This window comes from Plecotus auritus, assembly GCF_963455305.1.
Source record: "Plecotus auritus genome assembly, chromosome: 5".
Lineage (NCBI taxonomy): Eukaryota > Metazoa > Chordata > Mammalia > Chiroptera > Vespertilionidae > Plecotus > Plecotus auritus.
The window spans coordinates 63,155,423-63,176,579 of record NC_137776.1 but is presented as its reverse complement, the minus strand read 5'-3'; the positions used below and the strand labels follow the sequence as shown (position 1 = coordinate 63,176,579).

Below are 21,157 nucleotides of genomic sequence, written 5' to 3'. Positions count from 1 at the left end.
CTTGGGCCCAGAAAGCACAGTGGACTGTACTGTCCTTGCTCCACTCACTCGCCTGCTCTTACTAAGCATCCTTTGGTTGTGCTTGTATCACTTTCTGCACTAGTGACACTTAAGGAGTGGTGTGGTTTCCTGGAGCCCAGAGGTAAATGAGTGTGCCCTGTTTTCTGCCTTACCCTTGCTGCTTTGCTCTTTAGAGCTATTTTGATCTGTTGTCAATGCTTTGCTTCATTAAATTTCGGGTACTGAAACTGAGCAGCTTTTATTTTGAAGAAATAGGTGCTGAACTTACCCCAACTTTTACTTAGAGCTCTTCTTCCTTTCATTATTTCTTCCCCCCCACCCTCCTTAATAATATCAGCAGGTGGATTATTCCTCTAGACCCAATAACATTAACTCTGACTACCTGACTACAGCCATCTTTTGAATGAACACAGAGGCTGACCCCCCCCCCAAACACACACACACACACACACACACACACACACACACACACACAACAAGAAACCACAACCAGTTAATAAAGTGTAAGAAACAACACCTGGTTCTTTAAAATTTTACTTTTACTAAATATTTTCCTAGAGAAGTATTCTGTGAAAGCTTGAGTGCTTTTCCTATAGAGCCTCTGTTAATTTTATTCTCAATTGCCCTAGTTCTATGAAGCCTTTGTCAATTGCCGATTTCACTTAAAGCTTTTCAGCATCCATTAAAGAAGATTGCCTCCTACCATCAGCAGTGTAAATGCTAAAACAAACTGCACATAAGAGTGGTTGCTAAAGCAAAGTTCATCGAGTCGTTAGAGGGCACTACTACAAACAAGAAGAGAAGCCCACCCTAATCATTCACCCAATTAGAGTCTGGGAACTAGGATGTAAGCCCAGTTCTCTGTGTGTTATTTACAATTCAACTTTTTGATGGATTTGGGTAGTTTTCAAGTACTCACAACTTAAAAGGGTGTCCTTAAACAAAATCATAAAAATTTATCTGAGCTTGTATAAAGAACCATAGCTAGTTTCCAAATTTAGCATTGATAAAATGAAAATCGGATACATTTATAAATTGAGATTTGGCTTTGAAATTTCCATTTGCACTCTACAAATACATATTGTTTTACATAGTCTCAACTTACGTTGTAGTTAAAAGTGATCCAACTTGCTTTGAAAAGTTTGGACCTTGTGTCATTTTCATGATTCACGTATAAGATCTTACCCTAATGACTTGACCATGTTGCTCAGTAATTTGTTAGATTAAAGTAGTTTAGTTGTTCTGTATTCCACATCAGACACATATTTACTATGCTTACAGACAGTGTAGAAATTAAAGTTTGTAGGGCATGGTGGAAAATTTTCAACCTGGTTCTGATGTACATGTTCATTAAGATAACTGCAATAAATAATTTGAATAGATCATATGCTGTATAATTAACTTCAATGAGATACATACAGCTTTTTTATTTAACTTAGCATGTTGTGTTACTGACCACTGTTTAAACTAAGTGAGTAGTGTGGGTCAAGCTAAGCAGCTGTGTTGTAGATATGTTTATTGCATTGATATTTGTAGTATGTGCCTGTTCCGTTAATAGAACAAGATGTATAACCTCTCTGTGTTAGACCCACTTTGTTAATACAGTGCAGTCTCTCAAGGAACCCATGTTTATGTGTTGCTTTGAAATTCTTATTGAAGAGTAGATTACCATATTGATTGCTCTATTGGAAATTTAAAATTAGACTTTAAAGGTCATTTTATATGCTGTTCTCTAGTTTTCCAAACATGTAAAGCCATTTATTAAAGCAAATATCCTTTCAAGGCAACATATTTTTAGATGCTTTTAGACTTTATCAAGTTTTATTTTAACAAAGCCAGAAATAATTAGAATTAATTTACATATCAGATTTTTTGTTTGTTTTTGTTCTTTTTTTTTTTTTTTTTTTTTTTTTTTTACAAAGGTACAATGAATCTGAATTATTCAGTCTCTACAGTGGTTCAGAACATTGGTAATGATTTCTGTGCATAAGACCATTTACCACATGTACCTTAAGGAATGTCCTGATTTAAAAAATAATAAAAAGATTGATCATGTTGGCAAATTTGGACCAAGGTGCTATATCAACACAAGGTGATAAAAACAACATCTAATTAAAACAATATGTATGATATTCCTATAAAATATTTTGCTTTTGATTTGTTAGGAAGATATCATTGCTAGAAGTTAAAATGATTGGCATGTGGCATCAATTTGTATTTAAACAAAATATGGGGAAATTCTCTCTTGCTTTTTTGTGAAGCAAGAAAGTTGATTGGTGGCAGCTCATCATCCAGCCAGTTGTAGTTTGAAGTTGATTTTTATTGTAGCCATGGTAATTAAAATGAATTCTCATAGTTCACGTCATTTCCTTAGACTTCACTAACAAGGAGTCATGTTTTATTAGGGAACTGATAACATTCAGCAAAATTAGGTGGGAGATTTGCTTTTAATATGTTTCCCTTATTTTTTTAAGGGACTGATAATGAAGTGACCTAAAACAACCAACTATATTTTTAAAGAGAATCTATACTAAATCATATAGTAATACTATTTTGATATTAGTCCTTTTTATAAAAATCACTACACATATTCAGTTTCCTCCTTTAATCTCTGTTTGACATTTTAAATATAAGATTTATGTATCTCTAATACAGAGAAATATACAGAATTTTAAGGAACCAAAACCCATTATATTTAATGGTAGTAATTATAGTCTATATATGTTATTCTTATTACCTAATCTAATTTCACTTATACAGAGTTGGGCAAAAGTAGGTTTCCAGCCTGGCTGGTGTGGCTCAGTGTTTGAGCGTCGACCTATGAACCAGGAGGTCAGGGTTCAATTCCAGGTCAGGGCACCTGCCATAGTTTCAGGCTGAGTCCCCAGTGGAGGGCATGCAGGAGGCAGCCCATCAGCAATTCTCTCTCATCATTGATGTTTCTATCTCTCTCTCCCTCTCCCTTCCTTTTTGTAATAAAAAAAAGTAGGTTTACGATTGTGAGTATGCAAACCAGTTTATTCTTGCATTATTAATTAATTATTGTATTATTTTCCATACAAATCACTGTAAACTTACTTTTGCCCACCCTGTATTTTCCTATTGAAGTTTTTATCTTTTTGCTGTATATAATCAATCGTATTTTATAGTATTAATAAAAACTTTCTTTTTAATAACTAGAAGGCACTTTCTATTCTTTGGAAGATTGTAAGAACAAGGATATGACTTTTTAATCCTAACTAGTATGAAAATTTCCATGCATATTTCTTTTGAATTCTCTAAGTTTTGATTGAAGTTTTTTTATAACTTCTCTGCCCTGTTTTTAATTGTTATTCACTTATATGAAAGCAAATTTACTTCAACACTATTTCTGTCTTCCAAGCTTGTGAATACTGAAATTTATTTCTATATTTAAATATAGATTTTCCAATTTTATGCCTGGAGCAGTTGGTCCTTTTTCTACTCAGAAAACAAAAAAGGAAGCAGATTAAATTAAAAACATTAATATACTATGAAGTTATTTTTATGTTAATATTTATAAGTTTATCAGCTCTTTAAAGATGAATATTCTTCTTTTCCTATTTTTGTCTTCATGCTGATTTTTATTAGATTTTTCTATTTAATTTAGTTTTTCTTTTGACCTAAAATATAGTGACTAATAAATAGCAATGTCATGTTAATACATCATCTAGTTGAAAGTTTTAATAAAAATGTCTGGATTAGGGATTGAGATTGATGGCTGAAATGTTGGACCCTGTAATTTACTATTGGGTATAAAGAATTTGGACATTTTACATACTTCTTTCTACAAATCTAATACTAAAGGTTGACTGCCCTAGATTTACATCTTAATAAGGGGAAGATTTTAATTGTCCTTTTGGATATATTATTCAGGAATTTATAAACTTATTCAGAAGCTGCCATATATACATATGACATATAGGCACTCAGTTAATCCTTATTCACATAAAGTAAACCTAAAATCAACTATTATTGGATCCATATTTTGAAATAAAGAGATAAGGAAAAAAAATTTTTTTTAAATATATTTTATTGATATTTTACAGAGAGGAAAGGGAGAGGGATAGAGAGCTAGAAACATCGATGAGAGAGAAACATCGATCAGCTGCCTCCTGCACACCTCCCACTGGGGATGTGCCCGCAACCAAGGTACATGCCCTTGACCGGAATCGAACCCGGGACCCTTGAGTCCGCAGGCCGACGCTCTATCCACTGAGCCAAACCGGTTTCAGCAGGAAAATATTTTTTTATGAAAGTATATTTCTTGACATTTTCATTCATTGCAGGTAGTCATTGTCTTTCTTTCCTGGGAGGTCAGCTGGGCAACCCTTAATTTCCAGTTATTGAAACAGTAATGGTGTACAATCTTCTTCTAGTGTATCACATGCATTATTTTTGTATCACTTTTTAAATTCTTTATTTATATGGATACTCAAAATTGGGTGTTATCTGGCTTACTCATATAAATGTGAACAAGTGAAGATGAAATACAAAACAAAATTGTTGGACTCTTTCACTGATTGAGCCAGGGTAGTTTGCACTTTAGTTTTCATCTTCTTTTTAAAAAAATTAAACCCACAAATGATAATTAAAAAAACAGTTTTTCTGAACATCATACAAGCTGTTAATAAAAATATTCAAGGAGTCTAGAACTGAATACCCCAGAGTTCTTAGAGCTAGATCCTATAATTTGGTTGAATTTTTTACATGGATTAATTATGACTTGGGAAAAAAAAAAACACAGAACATAATTCCTATTTAGTCTAGCTTTGTTTTCTCTGACACAAGTACAATAATTTTAAAATCTATAATTGTTATTATTTTAAAAAATAGTAGTAATATGTTGTTTTGTTTGCTTTTGTTCTTTACTTTTAATTTAGTACTGAAAAGTACAGGGTGGCTTGTACTCAGGAGATTACAGTGTGAATAAATAAGGGAAATAAAGATCCAAATATAAACAGCAGTAGGTAAGGAGAAATGATAAAGGGAAGCAGGAAAAAGCATTTAATGCATTTGAGTGTGCTTGTAAGTAGGAGGGTGTTTGTGCATGGAAGGATACAAATTCTGTCCAGTTATAAATTCCATAAAAGGCCCCTAAATAATTATAAAGCTGTTCTTTCATTTGAATGGCATAAAAGTCTCACATGATTGATTACAACACAAATTCCATTCCATTCCATGAGGTACTTTCTTTTTATAAAGTGAACATATTTTTATGGGATAAGTAGCTTAGTATTAAAAATCTTTATTTTAGAATTGATGTTGGCCATAGGTTTTTCCACTTGATATTGATGGAATTTCAAGCTTACAGAGTCAAAAGAAATGCACAATTTAATTGTAGATGGTTTAAATAAAATGATACATCCACACACTTCTCTGACCTTAATTTTGGTCTGAGTCCCAAAACCATTGCCAAAACTGCTTTCAGTCACACGGCATTTTTTTTATTTCTTATCGTGGTGCTGGCATTTGGGCTCATTTCCTAATTTTAGCTTCCAGAGAGTACTCTGACCTCATTCCATGTGTTTTCTTCCTGACTTCAGCATATATTCAACACACACACACACACACACACACACACACACACTTAAGAGAAGTGAAATTACTGATAAAATCCTGGGGAGGTGATTAGCAAGACTGGTTTACCCTCTCCAGCTGGGCCTGATTTCCTTTCTTTCTTTCCCTTTCCCTGCAACTGGCCTTCAGTGCCCTTTTGCAGTAGGGACTTTTGGGAGGTGATGGGTGTGGATCAAACCTTAGAGCATGATAGAGGTACATTTCACAAGTCAGATGATAGTGACTAAATGTTTCATTCAGAATTTCCCAACCCTCCCTTGGAGCCAGGACAGACCACAGTGGTTATAATTATAACAGAGTATTGGGTTAGAGAAATGGAAGAAAGGCAGCAAAGAGATTGATTGTGTTGGTGAAGTGTGTTCTTGCTGAATGAATGTGACAACTGGTCACACATCTCCCAGAAGGAGGATGGCCAAATGTGGGTCTGCTATGCCAAGACAGTGCTAAATGTTTATTCCAGTTTGTGTGTGTGTGTGTGTGTGTGTGTTTGTGTGTGTGTATATCTTTGCACAAGTGCTCAACAGTTTTTTATTTGTAATATAAAAGCCATTTATCAGTAAAGTATGTGATTGGTGACTATCACGATAGTCCCTTCTAGTCATCTCTGACTTGAATCTTTTTCCACCTGTAGTCAGAATTGTAATTAATTATTGTGTAGGCCTTTTTGGACTCTCAGTTTAAAGTCATTTGACATTACCTGCTTCTTTGAAATTAGTACAAGTGACTATAAAATGAGCAACAAGCCTTAAATTCTATACATATACTTATTTGCACATAATTTAAAATGTGTATAATAGGAATACGACTTTTAAATAATAATATTTTTTCTTATTATTTGTGAAAACTAACTTAGCAATGATTTTCACAACCTAAATTGTAAAAACAATCATTTAAAAAACCCCATGATCTCCTAATTATAATTTTTGTGCAGTAAATTTAAACAAACTTTAAGCTATAGATTTCTTTGATTTTTATCTTAACTCCTAGCATTTGTTATAGTTCAGTCAACCAGAAAACCTTTCAAATGGAGGAAAGTTTTTATTTCCTTCCCAAAATTCTATACAATTGAAAATAAAATTGTATTAAAGCCAACTCTGGTCCTGTTGTTTTCAAATTATGTTCTGAATTTTTAAGAATTTCCAAATTCCAAAGAATTGCTTTTCACTTTTTTCTCACTTTCCTGTTTACTCAATAGTTTTATAGTTCTAAGTGATTATTTCATCAATTGATGTCAATTTTATTTATCCACTCTTTAGAAATTTAAATTATTTACTACATCAATCCTAACCTTTAGCAGTTGTTTTAAATTATTGTTGATCTCCATCATATCTATTTACACATTTTTATCTAGAAAATGGTCATGGTTCTGTGTTCCCTTGAGGTTTAAAGAACTAAAGGAGATAATTGAACCATTAACAAATTGCTCTATAAATGAAAGATTTCTTCTTATATGTAGTAAGAGATAACATAATAAAGGTTAAATTGGTTTTCATCTAAAATTTCTTACACCTATTGTCAAAATTTCTGGGCCAATTGATAGTTAAATAAGAGAATTAGAAACTGATGGAATATCAATGCTGCTGATTTATTACATAGTCCAGGTAGAGATCATGCTTTAATTTTATAAAGGACATGCATAACTCCTTCCCCTTCCTCTTCTTCTTCTCCTCCCCCTCCACTCCCCCTCCCTTCCCCCTCCTCCTCTCCCTGCCCTTCTTCCTCCCCCTCCCCTTCCCCCTCCACTTGCCCTCCCCTGCCCCTTCCCCTTCCTTTCCCTTCCCATTCCCACCTCCCCTTCCCATTCTCCCCTCCCCTTTTCTTCCCTTTCCTTTCGTCTTTTCTTTTCTTTTTTTCTTCCCTTCCCTTCCCTTCCCTTCCCTTCCCTTCCCTTCCCTTCCCTTCCCTTCCCTTCCCTTCCCTTCCCTTCCCTCCCCTCCCCTCCCCTCCCCTCCCTCTCCCCTCCCCTCCCCTCCCCTCCCCTTCCCTTCCCTTCCCTTCCTTTTTCATGTACATGTGTATATTACAGTTGCTTGAACAAAAGATTCCTCACTCTGCTTATACAAGTCAAGAGACTTAAAACTATGCATTTTCCCCCTTTGCCCCAGAAAATGTCTGGAATTTCATCAGAATTAGAAAAACCTAGATTAGAATTTTTTGTAAGCCTATAGTAGAAGTATATACTTCTGAAAATGTATTCTGTAGGCGTATGTAGGTTTCTAGAACATCTTAAGTGTCTGATTGAGCATAAACTTGCTCTAACCAGTAGCTCAGATTTTAAACAAGTCCACGACTCCAAGCACCTTCCACACTAAAACCACATCCTCCACTCTTACAAATAAAATAGCGTTCTATTTAATTCACAGTGATTAATAGGTTTCCCAGTCTATAATAAGTGAAGAAAGCAAACAAAAACCAGGGAGGTAAGAATATATAAAGTTGAAATATTGATTGTCTAATATAAAGAAGATCTAAAGATAAAATTGGGGATATAGAGTCTCTGAGTCATTTAAATGGCAAATACTTTTCAATTAATACCTAGGGAATTTCACTTACTTGAAAAATATATAAACATGGAAAACATCTTTCAAAGAAATGTAGTGTTATTACTTTATCCACAGTGTCACATAAGAGGTACAGTGTCAACTTTTTCCTACCGAGACTTGGATAGGACATAAAGCATTGGTGGTGGTGGGAGCGGAAGAGGCATAGGTATAATTTTGAGTATATAGGACAGATTTCTTTTAAACAAGAAGGTACATGGAGTTTGAATAGAGCATTTCCAGTAAATTATGCATATTTAAGTCTAAATTACCTATATGTGAATAAACTGCTTTGCTAAAAACAAAATATTTCTTACTCTAGGTTGGCATTCTCCTAATAGACTGCCTATTTCTAGGCCACTTCTTTTCATGGGTTGTTGGATGATCAGTGAATTTTAAAGCTAATTACTCACTCAAAAGCTTTTAGAATGAGGCAAAGGCATAAATAGCAAATATATAAAAAGGAAGATGAAATTTAATTTTGAGGTACATATGTAATCATTAGAAAAATGTATCTCCTTTGAGGAAAATGATTTTTAAACAAATGGGAAATTGAGTTTTTAAAGAATTATCTTTGTGAACACTTCCATTTAATACTGAAAATTCAAAGCTTAGAATAGTAAATAAAATGACCCAATATCTGTTTATTAAATATAAACACCAGAGTACCACCTTGTGTTTATATAGCACCTGTTTCTTAGCAGATTAGAGAATAGAGACACAGGGTTTTTGTTTTGATTTTGGCTTTTGCTGTGTTATATTAATCAATACTTATAGAGCTGTGTAGTTGAAAAGATGCTGGTCTCATCCATATTTTACTGGGTTGAAGACAGGTTCAGAAACATAGATGACTTCTACTGGCTTAGAAATACCCAGTTTTCTCTAACATTGGTTGGTAGAGCTGCTGTTTTTATTTTTGCACTACCAGGTTTTTTCATGGATTTTTCTTTCTTATCAGTAATCTCTTTCATGTATTTTTTTTTATGAACCACTCACAAGGTAGAGAAGATAAATAGTCTCAATATTTTCATTGGATTTTTTTCTACACAAATAAAAGTCCTGAGTATCATTAGTTAGAAAGTAGCCTCTGAAATTCTGCTGTTGAAACTCCTTGTAGCAATTGCTGCCCTACAATTGTCCACCAATTTGAAACTCTTGGTTCTGTTTTGCAATGGAGTACAGCTTCCTAAAGCACATTTCTCAGTGTTTTCACACTCATCTATTCTACATAAAAAGCTAATGTATTTCTTGGAATTAATTTTGAAAGTAAGGTTTTGTCTTCAAACTACCACTTCATTGGACAGATCTGTTACAGATTCTGTGATTGTTTTGTTCATTGAATTAGCTTTGCAAAAAACCTGTTAAATATTTCCAAGCCCCATTTCACAAACAGCAAGCATCATTATATAAATTAAACTTTAATATTTGTTTATATATGATTCTTATAAGTAACACACATGGAAAATAAAGTAAAAATGAAATAGAAAATAAAAATAGGTTTACTTTTGTGGTTTATTAATTTTAAATAGTTGCATATTTAAGTTTCAGTTAAGTTTACAGATTTATGCTGATAGTAAATGCTGCTGCCTCATGAAAGTTTTAGTAAACCCTGTTTATCCGATATAGATTATTAAATGGCATTTTGATCTTAAAAATTTCTCTTTAGCTCAATTTTGTACACTACTTTAAAATTCACAAAATAAATAGAGAAGTGAACAACTTTAATGCAATTTATTATTAGGAGTTTGAAAGCCACTAAATAATAGCATCTGCTTTTTATTTTTACTGTGAGTTGTTGTGTGTGTACATAACATAATTTAATATGGTAACATCTTCACTCTTCTATTTTATATCTATTTGTTGCTTTTCAAAAGTCCTGGAAAATAAATTCTTGAGTTTTGCTTTGTAATAATGAAATAAAGCTCACTTTAAATTATGATGAACCTTCTTCAGCTCTAACAAACTCCGTAAGAATTGCCTGCTTATTTGCTTTCTGAGAAAATATCTGGCACGCAATGGGTTCCCAGGCAGCGATTTATGTCAAGAAGTAGCACATGTACTTTCCGTTGCACAGTTTGTCCTAACAGCCATTGTTGGACCAGGCATTTCTCCAAAGCTCATGAGTTAGGGAATGGTAATTATAGTAAGTCGTGTATTATAAATAATGCATGGATGTCCCTCCCGCATGAGCTATGTGGGATTTCGGCCCATTTGCCAGAACATAGCTGCATAAAGACTTGTTTGGAGTTTGTTGCTAATGATTGATAGTGCAGAATGTTGCCAATGATGTGAATTACTGTTAGGCTGCCTTGAAATTTCAGAGCAAGTGGTGATTTCTTCTCTTTTTCTGTGTGCTTGTCTAGTCTCGGCAGACACCTGAGGGTGAGTTCCTTCCCCTTGATCAACTTGAACTGGATGTAGGTTTTAGTACAGGGGCAGATCAACTTTTTCTTGTTTCCCCCCTCACGATTTGCCACGTGATCGATGCCAAAAGCCCCTTTTATGACCTATCCCAGCGAAGCATGCAAACTGAACAGTTCGAGATTGTCGTCATCCTAGAAGGCATTGTGGAAACAACTGGTGAGTAAAAACATGGATATGCCATCACGTTTCTTTATTTCATAATGACATTATGTTATATGCACAATACTTGTCACGAATTGGGTTAAATTTCTCAGCTCGCAATTATGAAAATGATGACTCGCCTCTTATTTCTTTGTACTATTAAATTGATACTTTTAATATGAAGATTTGCTGTGGTGATGATTGCAGATGTAATATTAACTCAGGAATACTCACTGTGAAAAAAAAAACGCAACTGAGATGACTCCTTAGAAATTATTATGATGTTCTGTTTTTATTACAGTCTTGGATTTTCTATAATCATAATTTTTCTTTAAAGACTTAAGGTTAAAGTAAATTATGCATAATTAGTGAGCAGCCTGGACTCAGCATGCACATTCTTGCCGTGGGGACAGTGATTCAGGGTGTCACTGATAGAGCTTTGATATGCTGCTATGTGCAACCTCAATGGAAAATTCCTGTGTGTGTGTATGTGTGTGTGTGCGTGTGTGCACGGCCACATGTGCTAAAGCAGCACTTTAATTTCAAAATGGGTCAGTAGATTTCCCCAGATGAACCTTGACCCCCCAAAAATCAAAGCATATTTTTTTTCTTCTTTTTCTGCTTTGGGATAAGCTACATACTGTGTGTTATTTGTTAGGACGAAATGTAGCATTGGTATACCACAATTTTCTATTCTCCAAGGAGAGTAAAATTGTCCAAAGGAATGAAACAATAATTAGAGTACTTTGTTCAGGGCCTGAGCATTGCCTAGTTGGTTTGGAACCTGAAAGATGTCTGAGATGAATAATATACTCTCCACGTAATTGTATAAATATATGTATGTATATATGTGTGTGTGTATCCCAGTTGAATTGTACCCTTTCTACAAGTAATGAGAAAGAAAGACATATTTTAGCTCTCAATATTTTAACCAATATTATTTTAACAATCTTAAAGTGCTAATTATTATGTAAAAACTATAGTACTATAGAAAATAACATTGGCAGTAACATGGAAACATTCAAACTTCAAAGCCAGGTGGAAAACTACATAATCAATTATCTCTCACCTGTGTAGAAAGCTTTGTCCAAGGAGCAGGTGAAGAAGGCATTGTAATTTTTCTACACCTGTCACATAACACCTCTTTGAAATTTGGGCAATATACATAATCTCTATAAGCTTTTCTTTCTCTTTAAAGCATGAATCATATAATAACCACCTTGAAGCTACTTGTCATTTTCTAGCATTCTATTATAGTAATTACTTCAGTTTAAACATTAAGATTTTTAAGAATAGTGAGTAAACATTGAACTCATCAATCTATACCGGAAATTTGATTTCTGTAGAATATTTTATGGTTTAAGCCCTCTATTTAGTTTTTTAACTTAATATTTAAATGATACCATAGTGTATTTCTAAAATGTCGTATATTGATAAAGAATACAATCAATTTACAAAGGCTTTTAGTTTAAAAAACTTTTTACATTTAAATTTCTATTTTTAGGCATCTTATTTATTGAAGTAGTCATATATTGTTAGAACTTAAACAGCAGATGTTGCAATTTTTATTGTTGTATTTCTTACAGTTTATGCTTCTATTTTTGACACTCCTGCTTATAACTTACCAATTGTTTTTTATTATTCTAGTCACTGACATGTGAGAAGTTTCTGTTTCACTTGACAGCCTTAGAAGCCTTTCGTTAGTTCCACCCACTAACCTATCTACCCATTTTTTCCTGTTTATTGCTAGCTTGTGTTTCTTTCTTAAGAAGAACATTTCCCTACAAAATCACAGTGAAATTTTAAAATGGAGGAAATTTAACGATACCATTACTACCATTTAGTTCTTAGAGCAAGGTCAAATATCACTAGTTGTCCTAGTAATTTATATCCAAGCTGTTCCCCCCCCACCCCGTTTCAACATCAATTTAAGGATTGCTTGTCTTCTTACTCCCGAGATGGAATCATTCTTCAACCTTACTTTGTGTTCTTGACCTTGACATACTCAAAAGTACAGGTCAGGTATTTTGCAGCATGTCTCGCAAATTGGATTTGTCTGAGATTCCCTTATTAATTTTTTTTTATTTTTAACTTCTACATGGACATCTTAAGGGAATTTTGAAGCAGGTTGTTTTTTAAGTTTACTTATGTATGCCTTATGTAGCTTACATGTCTTCATATTTCAAAGGGCCATGATTAGTATATAATGTCTTACATAAGGTCATTAGAAGTTTTGTAATACTCAGTTATTTGTTAGGACTGTAGGTTTTATTTTAACATTTCCTCCCACCTCCCTTTTATTTATTTATTTTTTAAAAATATTTTTTATTGATTTCATAGAGGAAGGGAGTGGGAGAGATAGGAACATCAATGATGAGAATCACTGATTGGTTGCTTCCTATGTGCCCCCTACTAGGAATTGAGTGGCAACATGGGCATGTGCCCTGACCAGGAATCTAACTGTGATCTCATGGTTCACAGGTCGATGCTTAACCACAGAGCCATATCAGCTGGGCCCTCCCACCTCCCTTTTAAAACAAAACAACAACAAACCAATGAACTGACAGAGAATGCTTTTCACAGAAAATATGAAAAGTTAATGGAGACTGAGTTTCTTAATTAGATATTGCCTTTTATGAAGAAGAGATTAAAATCTGCTTCCTCTTAACCTCTTAATTAAGCCTGCTTTCTAGATCTAATATAGCAAGACAAACAGCATAAATATTACTCACAATTTATAGAAATTATATCATGGAAAATTTATCTGACATTTCATTTGTGTATTTGCTCTAATTAAATCCCACACTGTTTCAAACTCTATTAAATATGTCTATATTTTCAGACTTCCTTGAGCCTTTATAAAAATAGCATAGACATTTTTATGTCTATTTGATTATTTATTATCTTACTAAAATTTACGTAGATTCATTTTTAAGGATGTTTCCTCCTCTATCCTTTCATTCTCAATATTTTACTTTCTCCTAATATTTATTGCTCAGAATAAGACAGATGAAATCTTTTGGGATATTCTGAGACAGCAGTAGTACCCTTTTTGTTTTTTGTAACAGCCTGTGAATAAACACTCGATGTATCCTTCCATCATACTTAGCATGAAAATACTAAGGTTTTAAAAAATGATGTCTTCATTCATTAGGCAAGTACTTGGGTGTATTCTGTGTACTCAGGAGTATTTGAAATGCTGGCGATACAGTGGTGGTGACCAAGACAGGCAGAATACATTTCCTCATGGAGGTTCTATTCTAAATGGAGGCACAAAACAACAAAAAAGCAAGATATTATAGATAAAATGTCTTAATAATTAAGAAAAAACAAAACAAGGTTATGGGGAAAAGAGTACATCCCAGGCTACTTCAGATTGACAAGGAAAGTCCTTCCAAGGATGGGACAGCTCAGAGGAGACCTGACTGTCCAGAAAGATCTGGAGGGAGAGCTTGGCAGGCGTGGTGAAGGCTGGAACAAGGGCTCCGAGCCGGGAGTCAGCTTGATTGATTCCAGGAACTAAAAGAAGGTGGAGGTGGTTGGAGCAGATGAGCAATGTGAAGAGTGGCAAGAGGGGAAGTCAGAGGGGTGGAGGGGCCGCCTCTTCACTAGATGATTGCATTGCACCGACAGGAAGTGGGAAGATTTGATTAAAAAGCAAAGCCTATATTTCTATGAAAGCAATAATTTAGTAATCTTAAACTGTATATAACAAAAAAAATACCATAAGGAACACTTTTCTTCATTGAGTATATTTAAAAGCGAGTGACCCTAATGTTTTGGAAATGAATGCTGTTCAGATTTCCACTTTTTATTGTATTGATGCTAACACCCACGTCATCCCCATGTCCCCCGACACACACACACACACACACACACACACACACACACACACACACACAGGCGCGCGTGCGCACGCTCACTTCACAGCAGTCCTCTGACAAGAATCTGCTTATCTCACTTAGTTTCTGCTTCTTCCCGCTCCTGTAGTCTCAGCAGGGGTGGTTGGAGTGGAGGAGTGGGAGATGAGAAATTAGAAAATTAGAAGCTTTCTAATTTCCTTGAAAGTTTCAACTTTCAGCTAGGGACTCACAATAATTACTGTCCCACCTTCCTTGGATCAGATGCACCCATTGTTGCCCTCCTTGCTTCAGATGAAGTGGATTTTCACTCCCAACAAGGGACACAAGATTTGTCTCTTCATTAATAACCTTTACCTCACCCAACACATTCCTGAGAACAGGTTACCTCCAACTCCTGCTCCCTTTGCGTCTTCTCCCAGGAGAGAGAGCAGTGCTAGAGGCAAACAGCATTGCAGATTTGGCTCATTAGAACTGGATGCTTTCAAACTTCAATCTGCTCTCTGCTGCTATTTGGCAGTCTGTTTAATTGTCTTTTCTGTACTCCCAGGCTCTCTCCCCATGGGAGCTATTTTAGACCTTGTCTCTCTTCCCGTGCCCCCAGTCCCAGCTGTCCTATCCCTTCCTTGGCATATCATCTCTCCACCTAGTCTATCAAAAATGTAACACTTCCACTCTTATATATTTCTTACTCTCATTAATCCTTTTCTCATAGTTTTTTTTCTTTCCTAGTGTTTGTGGGGGAAAGCATCTTTATTCTCTAAAACCATCTCCTTTATAACTAGTTATGTTGTGACTCAAGCTCCAAAACTTACCAATACATATCTAATACTTAAAACCCCATCCACTCTATTTGCTTTCAAACATTTCCGTGTTTTGTTTTTTGTATGAAAAAATACAAAATCTCATTGTTTGTTACTTTATTCTCAAGGTTGTTCCTGGGATTCAGAGACACCACATTATCCCTCCCCCTTTATAGTTTCCAATTGTTCCTTATATACCGTATCACTGCCCCTTCCTAATCCTCGTCTCTGGTGTTTCCTGCATCTGCCCTTGTCTTCTTTTCCTTACTATCTAGATACTTGCCTTTTTCTTTTTAAAAATATTTTTGTTTGATTTCAGAGAGAAGAAGGGAGAGGGAGAGAGAGAGAGAAATATCAATGATGAGAGAGAATCATAGATTGGCTGCTTCCTACACGCCTCTCCTCCAGCCCCCAATGGGGATTGAGCCTGCAACCCTGGGTATGTGCCCTGACCCAGATTCAAACCATGACTTCCTGGGTTCATGGGTCAGTGCTCAACCACTGAGCCACACTGGCTGGGTGCCTTTTTCTTTTTTTTAAATGAATTCTCAAAGTACTCACAAATTCACCATTCCTATGGAACCTCCTACCAGCTATGGTCTTATAGTTGCTATTCATTTCCAGGGCATTTTAATTCAGAGTCAGTTTGTCCAAATGCCAATTCATCATTTAACCTTCAAATTACACCCTCATTTGGAAAGTTTGTCTCTATTAGAGATTGCAGTTTTATCCCAGACTTCTCTCCACACCACTTCCAATTAGTTTGTTCATTCCACAAATACATACAGAGCATCTATTACAGGATACACACTATTCTCGACCATAGGGGACACATTAGTTAACAAAGCAAAATTCCTGCCCTTGTGGGTACATATATTCTTTTTTTCCTCATTTTTTAAAAATTAAATTTATTGGGGTAACATTGAGTAACGTTATATTATTTTCAGATGTATAAGATTATGTAATTCGACATCCGTGTCCTCTTTTTCATGCTACCCACCTGAAGTCTAGTTTCCTTCAGTTACCATATACTTGATCCCCTTTTGCCCACTTCACCCTCCCTCTACCTTGTTTCCTTTCTGGGTACATATATTCCTTATGGAGGAAGCAGACAACAGAATGAGGTAGTGCTTCATGCTTCATCTAGAATGTGAGAAAGTGATGTGTGCTGTGGGAAAAAATAAGGAAAGTCAAGAGAGAGACTGGGAGTGTAGGGAGATCAGGGTAGGCTGCAGTGAGAAGGGGACATTTGAACTCAAACACAGTGAAGAAAATACCTAGGAAAAGGGCATTCTACGAAGAAGTATCAGTAAATGCTCCAAAGGAACCAGGTACCTGGCGTTCCTTTCTCTTAGTTCTCAAAGTCTCTCAATTAAACTCTTCCTCTTTAAGCCCACAGCATGTACTTCTAAATCATAGCAGTTGTCTCAGGAATGGATCTTCATTGCTAGGATCTCTGCTTACATGCAGATTGTGCAGTACTGCTCAGTAAATTTTCCAACACTACTTTCATAATATACCTGTGTTCAAAAATCCCTAATGACTGCCATATCCGAATGCTTTTATTTCTTCCTGAGAAAATTAGGCTGCTCTTCCTCATGTAATGTCTGTCCATACACTGATGCTCATTCTTGGTTCCCGTGTCTGTAATAATACCATTTTCACTGCCTAGGAAAGCACTTCTGTCTTCTGTCACATGGCATAATAGCTGCTATATTAGTTCATTCTTCCCTGAGAATATTAGTCCATGTGTTTTTCTTTAAAACACACTTAAAACTATTTTTATAATGAAAGGGCTATTAAATACATGCCCATAATGGGAAAAATAGAAATCCTAATATATAAAAAGCCAGGGGCCGTTGTGACCGAAACAACCAGACAGATGACCAAACAGCAGGCTGTGTGGGGCGACAAGGCTGGCAGGGGGGTTAGTGAGGGCCGACCAGGCCAGCAGGGGGAAGGGGGCAGTAAGAGGTGACCAGGCCAGCGGGGGGGAAGTAAAGGGGTGACCAGGCTGGCACGCAGAGGCAGTGAGGGGCGATCAGGCCAGCAGTTAGGGGCGACCAGGCAGGCATGCAGGTAAGTAATTAGAAGCCAGCAGTCCATGATTGTGAGAGGGATGTCCAACTGCTGGTTTAGGCCGGATCCCCAGGATCGGGGCTAAACCGGCAGTTGGACATCCCCCAAGGCAGTGGTCGGCAAACTGCGGCTCGTTTGCCACATGCGGCTCGTGAGCCGCGGTTTGCCGCTCTGTTGACTAATGAGTTTGCTGACCACTGACCTAGACTCTCGATTCCAATAATTACAGGCTGTTGTTGTTCCTTGTGATTAAGCCCCTATCCCAGTGGTCGGCAAACTCATTAGTCAACAGAGCGGCAAACTGCGGCTCGGGAGCCGCATGTGGCTTGCGAGCCGCAGTTTGCCAATCACTGCCCCAAGGGATCCCAGATTGGAGAGGGTGCAGGCTGGGCGGAGGGGACCCCCCCCCGCCCCGTGCATGAATTTCATGCACCGGGCCTCTAGTTTTATGTAAATGTCTAGAAATGGAATTCCTGGGTACATGGCATGTGAAGCTGTTGGTTTTTAATATATATTTCAGAGTTACTAACTAGAAAGTTGTACCAATTTACAATTATATATGAAATTACCCATTTCCTCATAACCTTATAATTATTTTTATTGTGGCCAATTTGGCATTTTTTTTTCTTTTCAATTATTAGTAAGATTGAAATTATTGTATCTATCATCTATGGGCTTTGTTTCATAAATTATTAATTAATATTGCTTATTTTGCTTGCAATTCTTTGTATGCATAAATTGCTTGTATAATTACACACTGTTGTGATAAACCATGTTCCTGGTAGTCTGTATACTTTATCAAAATATTTTCTTTATGAAGATATACATGTGTAGTTTTATCACTTTATTTTGTATGTACTTTATGATAGCTTCAGATAAACTTGAAATTTCCGGGATTGATTGGGGACTTTATTTCATGGCTTTTTTTTTTTTATGTGTCATAGAATTCAGAAAGTGATTGATTCTAGTAAATGCTTCTGATGTTTGTTGTTAATTTTTAGTGATTTTAATAGAGTTGTTCTCTATTTTATAAGTTTGCTTTCAAAGTCATCAGTTATTTCTTATAGGAATTAAATCAATAAATGCTTGCTGATTATCTGTTATATTAGGTGTAAGATAATGCAGAGATGATAAAGGAGAAAGTCTAGAGTCAAGAGGGAGACAAAAGTTGAACTATAATGAGTATTAGCAATATGTACTCAAAAAGACATACGTCAGTCTACCATCAGGGTCTAAAATAGTGGTACCTGGTGGATTTGCTTTTTGTTTTTTATTTAAGCTTTAGTGTTGAGAGTATTACAGATATCCCCCATTATCCCTGCATTGCCCCCCCCTGCACCTGCCCTGCCTTAGGCCTTCACCAGCCTATTGTCTGTGTCCATAGGAATGCATAAATGCATATAAGATTTTGGTTAATCTCTTCTTGCACCCCCTTACCCCTTCCCTGTGAGATTCATCAGTCTGTTCCATGTTTCCATGCCTCTGATTCTATTTTATTCATCAGTTTATTTTGTTCATTAGATTTCTTATTCATTTAATTTGATTTTTAGATTGTTGATAGATATGTATTTATTGCCATTTAATCCTTCATATTTTTTTATCATCCTTCTTGTTCTTCTTCTTCTTAAAGAATACCCTTCAACATTTCATGTAATACTGAAATGTGGTGATGAACTCCTGTAGCTTTTTGTGGTGATGAACTCCTGTAGCTTTTTCTTGTCTGTGAAGCTCTTTATCTGATCTTCAATTCTAAATGATAGCTTTGCTGCATAAAGTGATTTTGGTTGTAGGTCCTTGCTATTTATCATTTTGAATATTTCCTGCTACTCCTTTCATGCCTGCAAAATATTTTTTGGAAATCAGCTGACAGTTGTAAGGGTACTCTCTTGTAGGTAACTAACTGCTTTTTTTCTCTCTCTCTTTTTAAAATTATATTTTATTGATTTTTTACATAGAGGAAGAGAGAAGGATACAGAGTTAGAAACATTGATGAGAGAGAAACATCTATCAGCTGCCTCCTGCACACCTCCTACTGGGGATGTGCCCGCAACCAAGGTACATGCCCTTGACTGGAATCGAACCTGGGACCTTTCAGTCCGCAGGCCGACGCTCTATCCACTGAGCCAAACTGGTTAGGGCGTGCTTTTCTCTTGCTTCTTTTAAGATTCTCTCTTTTTCTTTAACCTTTGGAATTTTAATTATGATGTGTCTTGGTGTGTGAGTCTCTTTGGGTTCCTCTTGTTTGGCACTCTGTGCCTTCCTGAACTTGTAAGTCTATTTCTTTTTGTTTTTATTTCTGTCATTACTTCTTCAAATAGGTTTTCAATATCTTGCTCTCACTCTTCTCCTCTGGAACCCCCATAAATGTGAATGTAGATATGCTTGAAGTTGTCCCAAAAGCTCCTTACACTATCATCATATTTTTGAATTCCTTTTTCTTTTTGCTCTTTTGATTGGGTGTTTTCTGTTTCCTCATATTCCAAATTGTTTATTTGATTCTCAGAATCCTCTACTTTACTGTTGAATCCCTGTAAATTATTCTTTATTTTAGTTAGTGTATGCTTAATTTCTGGTCCCTTTTCATGTCTTTGACATTCTCACTAAGATCCTTGAAAGTCTCATTAAGTCTCTTGAAGTTCTCATTAATTCCCTTGAAGCTCTCATTGATCCTTGAGTAACCTTATGACCATTGTTTTGAATTCTATATCCAGTAGGTTGCTTGCTTCCATTTCTTTCATTTGTGACATGTTTCTTTGTCTCCACATTTTGGCTGCTTCCCTGTGTTTGTTTCTATGTATTAGGTAGAGCTATTATATCTTCTGGAATTGGTAGAGTGGACTTGTGTATTAGGTGTCCTTTAGGGCCCAGTGGCTCAGCTTCCCCACTATCCTCAGCTGGGCACTCTAGGTGTGCCTCTGTGTGGGCTGTGTGCACAGTCTTGTTGTAGTTGAGCCTTATTGCTGTTGGTGTCCAGGCTAATGGGCTGTGAGGAACTGCTGAGTCTAGAATGGAAGAGCTTCTGTGCAGGAGACAACCCTATGGAGCAGGACTTGTTTCAATGGGGCTTTGGTGCTCACTGAGTCTGTCTCTTGAGTGTGTTGCTTGTGGATGTGTAGATTTGTAATCTGGTCTGGTTTGAAGCTGTCTATTGGGTTCATGCATGGCTCTGGGACCTCTAGGGAGTTGCAAAGTCAGCCACTGCCTGGGACCACCCGGCAGGAGCTGCAAAGAGCTCTGCAGATGGCTGCTACTTGTATTGGGCTAGGAAGTGCCCAGGTGAGGCCCATATGTGAAGCAAGATGGGCTGGTGCTGATGCTGAGTCTTGGGCCTTTTATTGATAGGTTTGATGCCAGCTGCTGCTCATTTGAGAGATTTTAGCAAAGTCTGAAGCCTGAGCCAGGACAGGCCATTCATATGGAAAAGCTGCTGCAAACAGCTTAGGTGGGGCTGCAAATTGGATGGGCTGGGGTCTCAGGGAATCACCAGGGTGGAGCAAACAGTGTGGGCCATGCTGATGGAAACTCAGATTTGGCTGCCGGTCAGCTCTGTGACAGGGACATTCTAGCACAGGAATAATGATCCCTGGGAGTACCCTGGTCTGGGAGAAAGCCGTCCCGGTGTTCCTGCCTCAATGTCAAGCAGTCCAGTTCCTCCCTGTATGTCCTCAGATTACCCCAAAACCACTGCCCA

The 21,157-nt window shown here is 36.4% G+C and overlaps 1 protein-coding gene across 5 annotated transcripts in view; it reads left to right on the top strand.

Moving 5' to 3' along the window:
- KCNJ3 (potassium inwardly rectifying channel subfamily J member 3) overlaps positions 1 to 21,157 on the top strand; it is a 150,710-nt gene that overhangs the window by 2,516 nt on the left and 127,037 nt on the right. For 2 of the 5 annotated variants that reach the window (XM_080669865.1, XM_080669866.1), the window contains exon 3: positions 10,523 to 10,739. The exons of 1 other annotated variant lie outside the window; for it this stretch is intronic. In XM_080669865.1, the coding sequence (XP_080525991.1) occupies positions 10,523 to 10,739 (217 nt within the window). Of the gene's footprint in view, positions 1 to 103; positions 143 to 10,522; positions 10,740 to 21,157 lie in introns of those variants that run through there. 2 more of the 5 variants (XM_080669869.1, XM_080669867.1) reach the window with 2 other exon arrangements.